This window comes from Strongylocentrotus purpuratus, unplaced genomic scaffold, assembly GCF_000002235.5.
Source record: "Strongylocentrotus purpuratus isolate Spur 01 unplaced genomic scaffold, Spur_5.0 spur5_scaffold_8, whole genome shotgun sequence".
In the NCBI taxonomy this organism is placed as follows: Eukaryota; Metazoa; Echinodermata; class Echinoidea; order Camarodonta; family Strongylocentrotidae; genus Strongylocentrotus; species Strongylocentrotus purpuratus.
In genome coordinates this window covers 17881652-17896750 of record NW_022145614.1, presented here as the reverse complement: position 1 = coordinate 17896750, position 15099 = coordinate 17881652, and the positions used below count along the sequence as shown (strand labels likewise).

The 15099-nt window shown below is 40.1% G+C and overlaps 1 protein-coding gene across 1 annotated transcript; it reads right to left on the bottom strand.

The window, feature by feature from the left end:
• Positions 1-1852: 1852 nt before the first annotated feature.
• LOC100891286 (zinc finger protein 845) lies at positions 1853-12089 on the bottom strand. Its single transcript, XM_011681604.2, has 4 exons — positions 12037-12089; positions 7631-7690; positions 6530-6673; positions 1853-5752 (listed from the first exon to the last, which is right to left on the bottom strand). The coding sequence occupies exons 2-4, from the start codon at positions 7653-7655 to the stop codon at positions 3240-3242; spliced, it is 2682 nt and encodes an 893-aa protein (XP_011679906.2). The 5' UTR covers positions 7656-7690; positions 12037-12089; the 3' UTR covers positions 1853-3239.
• Between the last annotated feature and the right edge of the window lie 3010 nt (positions 12090-15099).

The window sequence follows — 15099 nt, the reverse complement described above, 5'->3', positions numbered from 1 at the left end:
GGTGAACAAAATACATGTATACAGCATTGGTAAAGAATGAAAATATAATGGAACCCGTAAGAAAAATGATGGGCTTAAAATGAAAGATGAGACAAAGATATGAAGGAATTACAATTGAATAAAGGTAACCAATAACCACAATCGTCATCATCATAACCCCATTCATCACCATCACAGTCGCAACACCTCCATAAATGACCACCCTCACATCACATCAATATTCTAATTTTGTCATTTGCATTATTATTCCTGTTATCCATCTTCTTGAGTATCAATGTGCTCAATTTATCACCACTTTCAATAACATGCATTTCCCTTTGTTCTCTTGTATAATACTTGGATTCTGATCATTAGATATTTCAGCATGCCATTTTTGCATACATCAAAGTAGGACAAATCAAATTTTCCCACAAATATAATAATTTTTTCTCACCAAACTATTCAAAACGTGTTATTTCCACTTCCAAAGTAGAATTTTGCATAAGTTAACTATTTTGTGTGGTCTCAACAGATTTGACTTAAGTATGTAACTGTCTTGCATAACCATGACATGGAAAAAATTGCTTAATCATCAACGTTATGAATATGAGATCATACACCAAGTATACTTTTGCAGATATAACTTTAATGCATAACCATGAAATGAAAATGCTAACAATTCTAAAAGAAAATGCAATGGCAAAAAAAACAACACATCACCATCAACCAGAATTGCACATGTCCAGCAAAATTTCATGTTCACGGCAAAGAATCTAACAATAATAAAGTATTAAGAAAAGAAACAAAGATACATGTATCTCTCCTCTCTTATGATAAATCAAAGACACTTCTCCAAAATAAATAGGACAATCCTCATAGTAATGTATTCTGAGATGGTTAGCTTTATCTTTATCTGCTCACTAAAAAAAGGCTGTTTGTTTACCGGTAGGCAAATGATGACAAATATTCATGTACATTCAAGGTACACCAAGAAATTCCATCAAACTTTAACCAAATATAAGATATTTTGAGAAAACGGCCTTACAGTGACGGGAAAATCACATTACCTGCTTTTAAAGATAAAGGTGAGTTCTGGTAAAAAAAATTAAATAATGAATTCTCACAGAATCAAACGCAACTTACACTGAATGTTCAAGATTACAAATAAATTTCATTTGCCAAACAATTTTGGTCAAAAATGTATACTGGCTGAGTAATGAGCATAGAAAGATTAGGAAATCAAGGTAAAAAGTAGCCCCAACACAATTTGTGTATTCCCATATACATCTCTCTGTGTAGTGCCTGTTACTGTACCAAGACTGGGCCAAATTTATCATGATTTTGATGACTCCAGAACTTTGCAGTACACACCAATACTTACATGCTACATGATCAACTTTTTCTGATCCATTCCACACCTTTTCTTTCACAATGCAATCGGATGACCAGAACTCACCTTTATCTTTAATGTTGGTGAAACATGTTTAAGGAAGATTTCCTTCTTTTGTTTATTGAGTGTGTTTTGTAAACACACTCTGGGCAAAAATAATAGTAACCTACACAGGCGCGTACACGGGGGGGGGGGGGGGGGGGGGGGGGGTGGGGGGTTAACCCCCCTCCCTTTGGTAATTTTCTGTGTGAAAACCCCCCGAAAACCACCCCCCCCCCCTGTGTACGCGCCTGTGTAGGTTACTATTATTTTTTCCCATGGCTGACCTAAAAAAGGTGACCTTACCCCCCCCCCCCCCCCAAGGAAGCAAAATGTCAATTTTTCAAATTTCGAGACCAAAAAAGAAAAGAAAAGAAAAGTGTCTCCCCCCCCCCCCCCCCCCCGCTATTCAGCGGCTGGCTGAGTCGTTGCGAAATTTTCGGCTCGATTTATAAATGTTAAAACCCTCCCCTTGAAAAAATCCTGCGTATGCGCCTGAACCTACATCATGTACATGTAACATTTAGAGGGAGATATTTTATGTGGCATTTTCCTGTTCTCCTTCAAACGGTTTGAATGAAAATTTAGAAAAACAGCCCTTGAATCAGACATAAACATGTAGTTCTAGTATCTTTCATGAATGAATACACACATGTACTATTCAAACTTTAAAGTTATCTAATTTTATATGGTATATGCTTATAAATCAAACTGAACTTTGATTATACTACAAATATCCCAAGCTCTTGGAATCTTTTAAAATAAACTAAATTGAAACCATACCTCTGGCAGTATTTCGAAATTCAAAATGGGCACAAGACTTTATATTCAAATATTTACAAAAATTATTTAGAAGTCAATCTAAACACAATGTAGTTTTATACAATTCACTCCTAGATCCTAATCAAAGAGATTGGTCGAATGTAGTCATGTGCGATTTATTTATTGAAACTATCCCACTTTTTGCCATCAAACTGCATGCGATAGTTTCTTGTTCTGTCCATTTATCTATGTATGTAATCTGTACGTATGCAATGCGCAGCGGTACGAGGAGACATAAGTGCGAAAAACAGTGTGGAGGTTATTACGTGCAGAGCAATACATATGAACGCGTTTAGAGGTAAGTTTTGCTAAAGTATACTCTGTGTGTGCTACAGTATACCTACTAAACATGGGATATATAATATATTTGACATTGATATGACATGGGCCCTTAAAATGAGTCCATATTTTATCAAACAAATAGGATCTATTAGGCTCGAATAGCACATGTGCCACTTGTACCTACCAATAGTTTATCTTTTTGTACTTTATCTAAATATCATTGTATGAAATGTATTTCTGTGTTGCTGTTGGTCAACAAATTAAAGCAAAATCAAATTCACATCAAATCAACTGATATGACAGATGTAACAATCCTCAACTCAAGTATGGATAAGATTGTATAATGAACTCCTAAGCATGCACAGTAATTGTGGGTTCTTGTAGAGCGCTTTTGTGTGTCAGACTTGACACTCCGGGTGCTTCACAATTATCTAGTATAGTATTGTATTTTGTATTTGTATTTATTAACATTTATTTCCTTCTCAACAGCACAATATAAAACACAATGTATATATACTTCCATTTGAGAAAAAAAACTTATGAAGCAAAAGAAGATATATTTTCAAAATCCTGGTGATAAATGCCTTAAATATTTACATTTTATTGGTAGAAAAATACTAACAGATTTTTACTTAGATGTGATGTTTTTTTTTACCGTGTTCTGCAATGCTATGATGGCTATCAACCACAGTGCATGTACTTACAAGTTAATCTATGACATGAGTATCTAGGCATCACTTTTATTTCCATCCTTATAGCTTAGAGGTATCAAAACATCTGGCTCTGCCAATGATTGACGAAGGGAGACCTGAAGAGCATTTGTGCCACCAGACAGGCTGCCTCCCGACACCTGATAGGTGAGATTAGTCCCTCCTGCGCCAGTAATATCTGTCATTTGGTAGGAAAGGTCACCGCTAGAGGGCGCTTCAGACGAGGCAGATGGTGTCAGGGTCATGGGTTGGAGTTGCAATGACTGAGGATCGTTATCTGTGGTTCCCTGCAAGACAGATGCTATGTTCTGGTCGTAAATGACATAGCCAGCAAGACAGGCTGCCGCTGATAAAGGTGTGTTCTGTGCACGTTGTTGGACAGAAGCCGATGCCTTCAGAAGCTTGTCCAAAGTTGATGGTCTGACCGAGGTGTTGTGCTCATTGGTTTGATGATTCAAGAGAATCTTGGGTCTCAGGAACCCTTTCTTACACATCTTGCAGGTATAAGGAAACTCCTTGGTGTGGGTGAGGATCTCATGCTCCCTCAGGACATCCTTTCGATAAAAGGTCTTTGAGCAGAACTGACATGCATGAATGGGAGATTTGTGTGTGTTCTGGTGATCGGCTAGTTTGTCTTTCCTCGCAAACGACTTTCTGCAGCCCTCGTAGTTACAGGCAAAAGGTTTGTGAGTGGCGTGGACTGTGTTAACGTGCCTTGTTAATTTGTTCTTGAAGAGAAAAGCCTTACCGCACTCGTTGCAGGCAAAGGGTTTCTCTGAGCCATGTGAAGCAATGTGTCTCTTGAGATCTCTGTCCGTCTTGAACCCACTGCCGCACATGTCACAAAGGTAGCCCCTCTGGTCCTGATGGCATTCTTTGTGCAGTCTTAGCTGGCGCTTGCTGACCATCGCCTTCCCGCATTCATCACACATGTGGTTGTGAGAATCAGACTGCTGGTGTTTGATCAACCTGCTCTCCGTCGGAAACCTCATCCAGCACAGCTTGCACTTGAAAGACAACTGGGCATAGTACTTCCTCATCTTCCACTTTCTCATCTCATCCGCGTACTCCTCTTCCACATCGGTCTTATTCGGGAGGCACAGGCGACATCCGCAGTGAAACATCAGCTTCTCAGAGTGAGATGCGACATGCGTCGTAAAGCTTTCCATGTCGGTAAAGGGTTGAAGGCAATCTACATCGCGACACTGAAACTGTTTAGTCATACCGTGTGCATCATACATGTGATTGGTAAGGCTCCTACGTAGGAACCACTTCTTACACGCTTTACATTTCAGCTGCTTAGAGTTCAACTTCACAGAGCTTGACTCGGCACCATTACCTTGATTGTCAGAGATCACTTCATTCTCACTCTGCAATTCTTTATCTGAACCCATTTGTTCATCGTAGGTTCCTTTCAACCCTGATGCGATTGCATCTAGACATTCCTGCACGGTTGAAAACTTGGGTTTTGGCATAAGACCCAAGACAGCTAAATCAGATGCGGATAAAATCACACCTTCTTCTTTATCAGCATCATCGCTTACATCAGCCATCTTCTCTTCTTCATTGTTGGATACCTGGTTATCTTCCTTTCGGGAACTGGTATCGGCAGTCTGGCCATCACACGGCACTGTAGATTTATCAACTTCAATCCATACTTTATGGTTTTCAATGTGAGATTTGTAATCGGTTCTTTCCCTAGACTGGTGTCGGCACAATGGACATTCAAACCGTTTTCTATTGGCACATCTTCTCTCGTGTCTCTTGAGCGATCTTGTAGGAACCAAGGCCCCACATTCCCTGCAAAGGTTTTTTGCTTTATCAGATTGAGCTCTTTTACCACCATTTTCCTTGGCAAATGAACCCCTGTGCTGCTCTTTTAAATGCTTTTGTAAATCCTTGACAGAATTTGTGGAAACACCACAAAAAGGACACTCTCCTTTCTTAGATGGGCGACCGGGTCGACGCTTCGGAACATCAGCCTTTCCTGAATCTGTTTTCAGTTTCTTGATCACGTTACGATGCTTCCTCCCAGCATTATGTTGCTCAAGCTTGAATCTACTGAGGAACTTCAAGTTACACACACTGCATGAATGTTGTGGACGTGTCCTCCTTGTGGACTTCTCAACTGGCAAATCAGTGGGTGCATCTGGGCTGGCCAGTTGAGGCTTCCCGTCAACATTCGCTTTTGATTCTGCCTCTTCTTCAAGCTCAACTTGATCTAGTGGGCTTGCTTCAATGGCATGCTTTTCCTGCAAGTGGTTGTCCAGGATCTGCTGGTCCGGGAACCACGGGATGCAGGTAGCGCTTGTGGACACTTGCTCCTGCTTGCTGGTATGTTCCAGTGAACTCAAGATGTCCAGGCCGATGTGTCCGGGATCAATCTCCTTGTCCCCTGCCTTGGTCGTGAACAAGTCACTGATGGTCGGAGAGACACTGGGCACGGTGGTGTTGGCCACTCCTTGTTCTGTCATGGGAGATATCACATGAGGATCTGTAGTGCTGTTCAGGATCCTGTTCAGAACATCACCTGAAGGGTCAAGATTGGAATAGAAGAAAGAACAAAATTTGGAATAGAAGGAAGCATTACAATGGGTTCTTAAAAACACTCAATAATTACTACAGCTTTGAATTTTACATGATTATTCTAGGAGAGATACATGACATGTAGAGACATTATTTGTGGAAGATTAAAATCAGTATCTTAAAAGTGAAATTAAATAACTATTCATCAATTTAAAGATAAAGGTGAGTTCTGGTAATGCGATTGCATTTCGAAAGAAAAGGTGTGGAATGGATCAGAAACAGTTGATCATGTAGCATGTAAGTATTTGTGTGCACTGCAAGGTTCTGGAGTCATCAAAATCATAATAAATTTTGCCGAGTCTCGGTAAAGTAACAAGCACTGTACACAGAAAGCTATATATGGGACAACACACATGGTGTCGGGGCTAGTACTACCTTGATTTCCTTGTCTTTCTATGCTCATTACTCAGCCAGTATACATTTTCTTACGAAATTGTTTGGCACATGTCATTTATTTGTAATCTTGAACGTTCAGTGTAAGTTTCGTTTGATTCTGTGAGAATTAATTTTCTTTTTTTTACCAGAACTGGAGTTTATCTTTAATCTATTGCAAAGAGCAACACGGTCTGAATACGGCTGAACAAACATTTTACTGAGCTAGGATAAATAATGTGCAGTAAAAAGTTGAGTTAGTTGACTTAATCCAATTAGCCCTCATAATTAATGTTATACATAATGAAAACAAATTCAGTATGCAACTACTGTATGCACTTAGGCTCACCTAGTTCCTGGGCTGTATCCTTAGGGGTCATTTCCTTCTGTTTCTTAGCCTTGTTGCAGCTCTTATCTCTTTTATGGTGCATGAAGTTGGCAATTTCGGTGAACTTTTCCTTGCACCTCCCACACTCAAACACGTCCTCCTCATCTACATGGTGCAACAAGATTCACAAAAAACAATCCACGATTATGTGGTGGTGGTTATTTTACCTGACTGCTAAGAAAGCATAAATGCTTGTTAGTAAGCAACCAGACGGCCGACGGCTTTAGGTCATCTCTGAGGGGCCTGGTTTATGAGGATTAATGCCTTACCAAAGGGCACTAGCGCATCGCTTTGGTTTTGAACCCGGGTCACCGGATTACGAGACCACTGCTCTACCGACTGATTATCATGACCAACCCCCCCCCCCAAAAAAAAGCACAAAATTTGAAAAAAAAAAGTTTTAGAAGTTAGACTGGACTAAATACAAACCTGTGCCATCCTGTGGAGTGCCCATGACACATGACTGCTAAAAATCTAAATATGGACCCCCCCCCCCATTCTAAATTTGAACATGGGGGGGGGGGGGGGGGGGGGGGGCAATGTTTTCATGTGGGTGTGTGTGTAATTGGCTTTTTAGAGATGCGTTTCTTTCAGTCAGATCTGATCATTTATGCCTGGAGTTCCTGTTTCAGAGTCTGTTTATAGGCAAAGAAGTCGAGATGACTATTGGCTACTTCTACATTTCCTGTAAGCGCTCAAACTGATTACACAATTTTATATGCAAGCTTATATTGGGGTAGAAAAAAAAGACTCCATCTCATTCTATTTAAAAAGAATGAGAGGTAGTCCTCTCATTTGTTTTTGTGGTTTGATTTTTACCATCCTTACTCATCACAAAGAAATGACATTAAGATATTCTGAAATGATTTTGAAATTTGCGTTGAGGAGGTTTAAGACTTCCAATACAAAGAAAAGAATGCACATTGAAAAGAACAAAAAAAAAATTAAAGTTACAAGTGTATAAAAACTTTGCTAGTTTCATGCTCATATTCTTTCTGTTAAAAGTATAAAAATGTATTTTATAGAAATAGAGCTACACGTTCCCCAAGATAAAGCACTCACCTGATGAATCTTTGTCACCCATCATTACACAGAGTAGATGTCTATCGATACAAGAAAGCTCTGAAAAATATAAGAAAATATTGTCCAAATTACAGAAAGTTACAATTAAACACGTCTTATTACAGCTTTTTCATAGTGAGACTCCCTCCAAATGCGGTAGGGTTGACAGCCTGCAGCCCTGCAATAAATAGACTTGTACAAGTTCTCATTTTCTTCCCTGCCCAGACCACTCGCATCGCATCTGGAATCAACTTCCAGCCACTGCAGTTATTACTGCCCCAAGCCCCCAACAGTTGCTGCTTTCCAGGAGGCCGCCCTTCCTGTCATCAGATTCAGAGGGTTGGAACTTGGAACCTCCTATACTACAGTAGGTTCCAGAAGGCTAGCTGTAAACTATATAGCATAGCCAGGACTCCCAGGAGCATGATTTAATTTTACTTGCACATCGCGCATCGATCACGGTCATCACCTTTTAACAAGATTTTTTACATCTTTCTAAGTTTCTGTTATCATGGTTATGCTCCTTCACCTGCCGTCACAACAGTCAACACGTCCCTATTCCAGTGTAGCTTGGAAAAGTTGCTTCAGGGATATAATCCTTTTGTTTGCATTGGCATTGGCATAACTTTACTCTTTTGACTTATGACGTTGATATATTATATATATTCAAACAGTTTATTTTTTAATCTTTTATTTTTACTTTTTAAATCATATTTCAACTTGAGGTGCACTTGGCCACACCGCGCCGCACCGCACCGCACCCTTTCGATGAAAGCCTGTAGAGAGTGCCATGCTCGCCGCATGGCTACGGCACTTTCTACACCCGAAAGTTCCCCTAGCTAGCGTCATAGCTACTCATTTTAATCAGCAGTCGACGATCCAATTATTACAATCCAGATATGACCCAGCAAAATACAGAAGTAAAATGACCATGGTGCAAGACCCAGAAGCTGGGACATCCCCCCCCCCCCTTGAAGTTAGACCTGGCTGGAAGCTTGGCAGCTGGAGACGGCTTTCTCCCAGAAGCTTTGCCTTTGGTTTTCAAGGTGTAGGCCTACAGTCTAAAATTAAAATTAGATAAATGTAATGACAAATAGGACCGATGATTCTGACCGCTTGCGATGAATCGCTGCTCCCCGGCGTTCTGCTGTGCTACTGCTAGGTGTCGTGGACGAGTGGATATGTCACTGGACTGTGGATCACAAGGTCCGCTGTTCAAGTCCCACCGTGGCACTATGTCCTTTGGAAAGACATTGATCTACATTTACCACTCTCCACCCAGGTGTTAAATGGGTAGAAGTAAATTAGATTAGCAAGTGTGCGCTTGTAAAACTGATGCACTGGCTGGAATGCTCCCCAGGAAGTGGAAACTGTGCATACATTGTGTGTGAGTAAGCCTGAATCCGATGACCGGGGTGATAATAATTGCAGGGCCCTCAGGCTCAGGGAGAACAGTTAACTCCGGGAAGCTCCAACATCGGCGCCGCAGGCTGGAAGCTCCAACACTGGTGCCGGTGTTGGAGCTTCCCGGAATTAGGAGAACAGTATGAGGCTACCCTGGGTAAACAAGACATTATTATTATATCGTAATGGCACTCCCTTTGTACGTAGGGGGGCGACTATGTATAGAAGGTGACCCGACCACACAATTTAGGGGCGACTGTGTATAGGAGGCGACCTGACCAGACACCCATGGACTGACTGCAGCTGCAGCTGCAGAATCCGTGCGTGCACTGCCACTAGGGCACTTTAGCATCGAGACGGTACGCACAGGAGACGGTAACGCGAGCGAAAAAAACAAACTGCGCATGCGCAAACCTGAAATCTCTCCGTCCCGTCGATTTTCGGAACGGTACTCGGCCAACATAGCGTTCGTTCCCTAAACACGACATAAGAGAGAGAGCTGACAAATAATCTGTATCTAGATCTAACAATGCAGGGCACTACCATGACTACTGAAGATAAAAACAGGGAATCTACTAGTGTTTCCAATGTCTGTTCGGTATCTATACCTCAATCTACAATAAATTGATGGTTTGGCCGTTGAAGCCTACTTTGGGGGCCCTTTTTCATCGGTATGCATGACGTGCCTGCACGCTGTGCACTACAGCTCACCGCCGGGTCTATTGCCCTGGCGCTCCGGCCAAGCCTCAAGGCCCCAGAGCACTAGCACCAACAGGCAGCAGGCGTGCAGTTCAGCGCGGGAATTGGATACGGACTTTGCTTCCCCGTCGCCTTTAGCAGACAGCGAAAGCGCATAAATATTACGACGGTAACAAGAGTGTGAGACCCGTCACAGTTGGTTAAACACTCCGTCTCCTGTGCTTTCCGTCTCGTTGCTAAAGCGCCCTACTGGCACTGCACTGTACGGTACACTGACCTCTACACCTGGACATTTCATTGGCTCACAGAACTGACTGCGTGGGTCCGCCATGTTGCACTTCCGAAAAATCGGCGTGCGAGAGGGTTGGAATACAGATTTGTGTACAATTCGACTGCAGGTTCTGTTTCTGAACTTTGTTTTGAGGAATGTAATCGTGGAAAATGCCTACATTATGCTGCAATTAATTGCTCAAACCAGTATTGTAAAGAATGTTGACGGACATTACATTCGAAAGTTCAACTATGTTTTCTATGTATTTTAAAAGCAGGTTGGAAGTTGGAAGTAGTTAGCGTCTAGCGCTCTGTGTATTCCCACGTGCTGTATTTCATGTACGTTTCCCGTATGGCATAATGTCAATGGAAATGCAATTCAATCTGATTCTGATCCCCGGTTCTGATCATTTCAATTGCTGATAGTCTACACTAAAATCTATAGCAATCCCATGCCATGCTATGTAATTTTTTGGAGTAGATTTTGACTAGACTAAGTAGATTCAATTTCTAACGTTTAGTCTACTAGTCATAATTAATTATATTATCTTGTTAATTGTAACTTGAAATTGACAGTCACGATAACGTCTTAAACTAAAGTTAACAACGAGTGCCTTACTTGAAAAGGGTATTATTTGTATATTTATCATAGATGTACCCATGAGTGTCGATCCTTACGAAATACCTCTTCATCAGGGGGGGATGAATGAATAGATCATCCCCCCCCCCCCTGATGAATAGGTATCAGTTACAGATCGACACCCATGGATGTACCCCATTTAACGTCATTCTACAGCAGTATGAGTGACTCTATTGACGTTTATGCATACAAATACAATAAGTAATTAGTATTAACAAAATTAGAGCAGCATTGAGCTGTTTACTTTAAGTTTAACTTTGTTGCATTTGATTTTATTTTCTCTGAATTGTTTTCAGACTCTCACCATCGGTTTACTCTAGTAGTAGTAGTCTTTATTCTTTTAGAACTGTGGAAGTATCTGAATTTCCTACATTCCTTCACGGGTCACCTGTTATAGGCCCTATATATATACTACTACTAGTAGAAAGACAATTTTTTGAACAGATGCATGTCTAGATGTCATGATGATATTACGTACATAGAAAGAAAGTTAGAAAGACAGAGAGCAGATAGAAGAACGGATAATAGAGTATAGTTACAGAGAGAATGAGCTGTTGCCAAGACATACAAATATAGAATGAGAGAGCGAGAGAGAGAGAGAGAGAGAGCAGTTAGAATGAGGAGAGAGAGATAATAAAAAGATACACTAGTGAGAAAGCAGTTAGAGAGAAACAGTTAAAAAGAGAGAGAAATGAGGAGGATTGCAATGCACTAAAACTTACAAAGAGAAGACGAGGGTACAATATATTCAAAAATAATTGGCTGACAATATTAAAGTAAAATGAACATTAATATCGAGAGAGAGAGAGAGAGAGAGAGAGAGATGAGAGGGAGGGAGAGGAAACGGGATAGCCTTCGAGGAGTTTGAGAAAAGTGTTAGGAGGAACTTCAACTTGCATCTTGTACGTATAATTATGCATTTGTATGTTTTCTTTCTAGAGAATAATAAAACAAGGGGCTTGATTTAACTTCTAAGGCCTCCTATAATAATAAAAACTGAAGCGATTCCAGGTAATGCCAGAAAAATGGTGTATAAACGGTCACTAATACAGCATTTTAGTACGTAACGTATAGTGAGCCGTATCGCTCTTGGAAGTGTAAAATGGCCGCCGCGCGTGCGAGCCCACTTCAAGCGTTAGCACGGGCGGGAATGCGCGATGATCCGTCCATGTGTAGAGGTCAGTGGTACGGTACAGGCACTGGCATTGCATTGTCGACTGTGTTCAGAGCTAGAGAGTAGTCACCAGCCGTTACGTTACCAACCGCTGGACGCTTAGGTAAAATTACGTTTATATGAAAGAAAACAAGCCATGATACACTAAAATTACTATGACAGAATGATTATAAAGTTAACTGTACATAAGATAAGGCAACACATTTCAAGATGACTCACCAAATCCTGTCAATGGATGTAGATGTACGGTAGCCTCTACGCTAACTGTACTAACCAACGCAATTTGTTTATGGTATGCCAAAAGGTAATGAATTGATTTCTTTTTTATTTAAATATTTTAATAACCCTTATCGCCTTTATTGACCTTTATATCGTACTAATTTATCAGATTTAAAAACTATTTTCATTTATTTTTGGCACAAAATTTAAATAATATAAAACCGTTCTCAGTTCTCAATTTTCAGGAAGGGGGGGGGGGGGAATCGATACAATGTTTATTTTACCAGCTTTTTCTGTTTCTTCTCCTTTGGACGGGGGGTTTGGACCTGTTTAAAGTACTAGTTTTAAGGGCGTGTGTCATTCAATTATGAATATTTACGCCGAATTCAAGTTTTTTAATAATTTTAAATAATTTTAAATGGAAGCAAAACAAAAAGGAGGGGAAAAAATATCGACGCTGTGCCGCTCGCGCATATTTTTTTTTTACACAACTGTTTAGCCACTTCAGTCAAATATACTGTGCAAACGACTAGAGACAGAGTCTAGCATTACCCTTAGAAAGAGAAAGAATCCTAAAAATAGTCATTTATGACATGAAATTGTACATACGTATATATATAAATAATTCATAAAATAGTGTGTGGCAAAAATAGTCAACTGTGACTGATTTCCAAACAAAAACAAATCAACAAGAAGAAGAAGTGTTTTGTTGGATTGCTGGAGCTGTACATGCATGTGTATGATACTCGTTATGCGGGTTAAATCTATCCTCTCTTCTCTTTCATTATGTATTTCTGAGTTCTCCTTCAATCTATCCTCTTCTCTTTTGTTTTATTTCTTTGTTTCTCCTTCAATCTATCCTTTTTCCTTCGTCATCTATTTCTTTGTTTTAATCTGCATGATAGATTCCTTTTCTCCTTCTTTATGTTTTTCCCTGTTTTTCCTTAGTCTAGATCTATGATCCTCTTAGCTCTTCAATTATGTATTTCTATGTTCTTCCTTTGACTTATTCTCTTCTCTTTTCTTATGTATTTCCCTGTTTTTCCTTCTCCATCCTCTCAACTATCCTTGTTTTCCCCTTTCTATCACCTATTCCTTTCTCAGGGTGTATGTGCTTGCAGTACGCTGACGACTTAGACTCTATCACCAGAGCACTTCTTTGATTTTTTTCGCGAAAATGGCTAAACAGTCTGTTGTGTAAAAAAAATATGCGCGTTGTTGTTGTTGTTGTTGTTTTAATTTATAGGCGTTTTTCATATAAATTAAAACAACAACAACAACAACAACAACAACAACAACGCGCAAGCCTTAGCCGCTCAAGCCTTAGCCTTTAAACAAGGCCACTTGTCTGATAGACGCCGAGCGACTAAAACGAGACTAATCGCGAAAACCTGAGTGAACGAGAGAGCAAGAAGCAGATCAGTGGCAACAAGGAGCAAGAAGCCCTTCCAAGTTCTCGTCACTCGGTCGCGCGTTCACTCCGGGTATCTAGACTCATCTCAGCCGCTTAGCCAGAGTCACGAGGCCTTGTCAAAAGGCTACTCAAGCCTTGAAACCCCTACCCATTATCAGTGGTCATTTCCGGGGCATTTTTCTCGAAAAAAGACCCATTTTTTAAAACAATTTTTAGGTGTTTTGCAAATTTTGCAAATAGTATTTTTGTTAAAAGTGGGACCCTTGTTTATAGATTTTTGTGTGAAAAGTGATCCATTAGAGCGGCACACCCCCGCATGTCCTAATATGTGAGTCCCCCTCCCTCGGCCTGGGATGCGTATTTTTTTATTTACACGGCAGCGAGGGGAAAAGCTCGATTAATTCCAATGAAACCGCTCGCGGAGAGTCTAGTCTGTAGTGCCTGTACTGAATATGACTTGTGTTGTCGATGTACACTGATGTTATAGTCATACAGAGTGAGATAATGTTTTTTGTTGTGGTTTTTGTCCATTGCGTGGAATTACTCATGCATATAGGCCTAGTTTTTGTGATAAAAACTCTTGTCTCCATAATTATTATATAGCTCGGCTTTACATTTTTCTTGTAGGAAAACTGTTCCATAATCTGAAATAATTGCCAATATATGACAAGAACTCTTCTCCATATATAGCTTGGCTTAAAACAATTTTCATAGGAAAACTGTTCGATAATCTGAAATGATTGCCAATATTAATTAATCGTGTGGATTAAGATTTTTTTTTGGATCCATCATTTGGCTTGATATGAAGTTATGGGCCTATATCATTATATGGACCCTTTTTAATATGAGCTAAAGCCTGAGCTCTGATATGGGAATCGTATTTCGAGAGAAAATTGCTATGATTTATTTTGGATTGTTTTAATATCCTGCAGTAAATAAAAACAAACGCTGAAAAACTTATTGAGCATGCATCATCTTCGATACAAAACCCACAACTCCCATTTGAACATAGTGACCTACTTATAACCGGATTTCCTTGCTCATGTTCTATGCTCATTACTCAGCGACTATACATTTTCTAGCAACATTATTTGGCTCATGTCATTTATTAGTAATCTTGAACATTCATTGTAAGTTTCATTGGATTATATGAGAATTTAATTACTATATTTACCAGAACTTGAAGCTTATCTTCAAGTTCTGCAAGGCGAAACCCTGTATAAATCATAACAGTCTCATGCCTTCTAACATTATTAGCACCGTCATTGAAATGTAAGGGATCGAGGACCATGCATCAGTTCAATGTGTTTGTCTTGTTATTCAAGCATATTAGCCTGTACTGGGGGTGGGAGGATCCATAAACGGAGTCAGGTCAGGCGCGCGCCTAACGTATTTTAAGGCGGCGGGGAATCCCCATTACGTCATAAATCGTAGTCTCAGTATTGAGCGCATGAAGCCACTCAGTCCGAGCATGATATACTCGCCAATATAGTAATGCCGCAAAAAAAAGTTCAGTACTTAAATGGTCTTATGAAGTCTTTTATTGATCATTCGGTATTCGGGAGATGGAAATATATAGCTTCACTTACAACATCGATTCCATTAATTTTGTGAATAAAATGGGGCTATATAGGCAGCCACTTTATGAA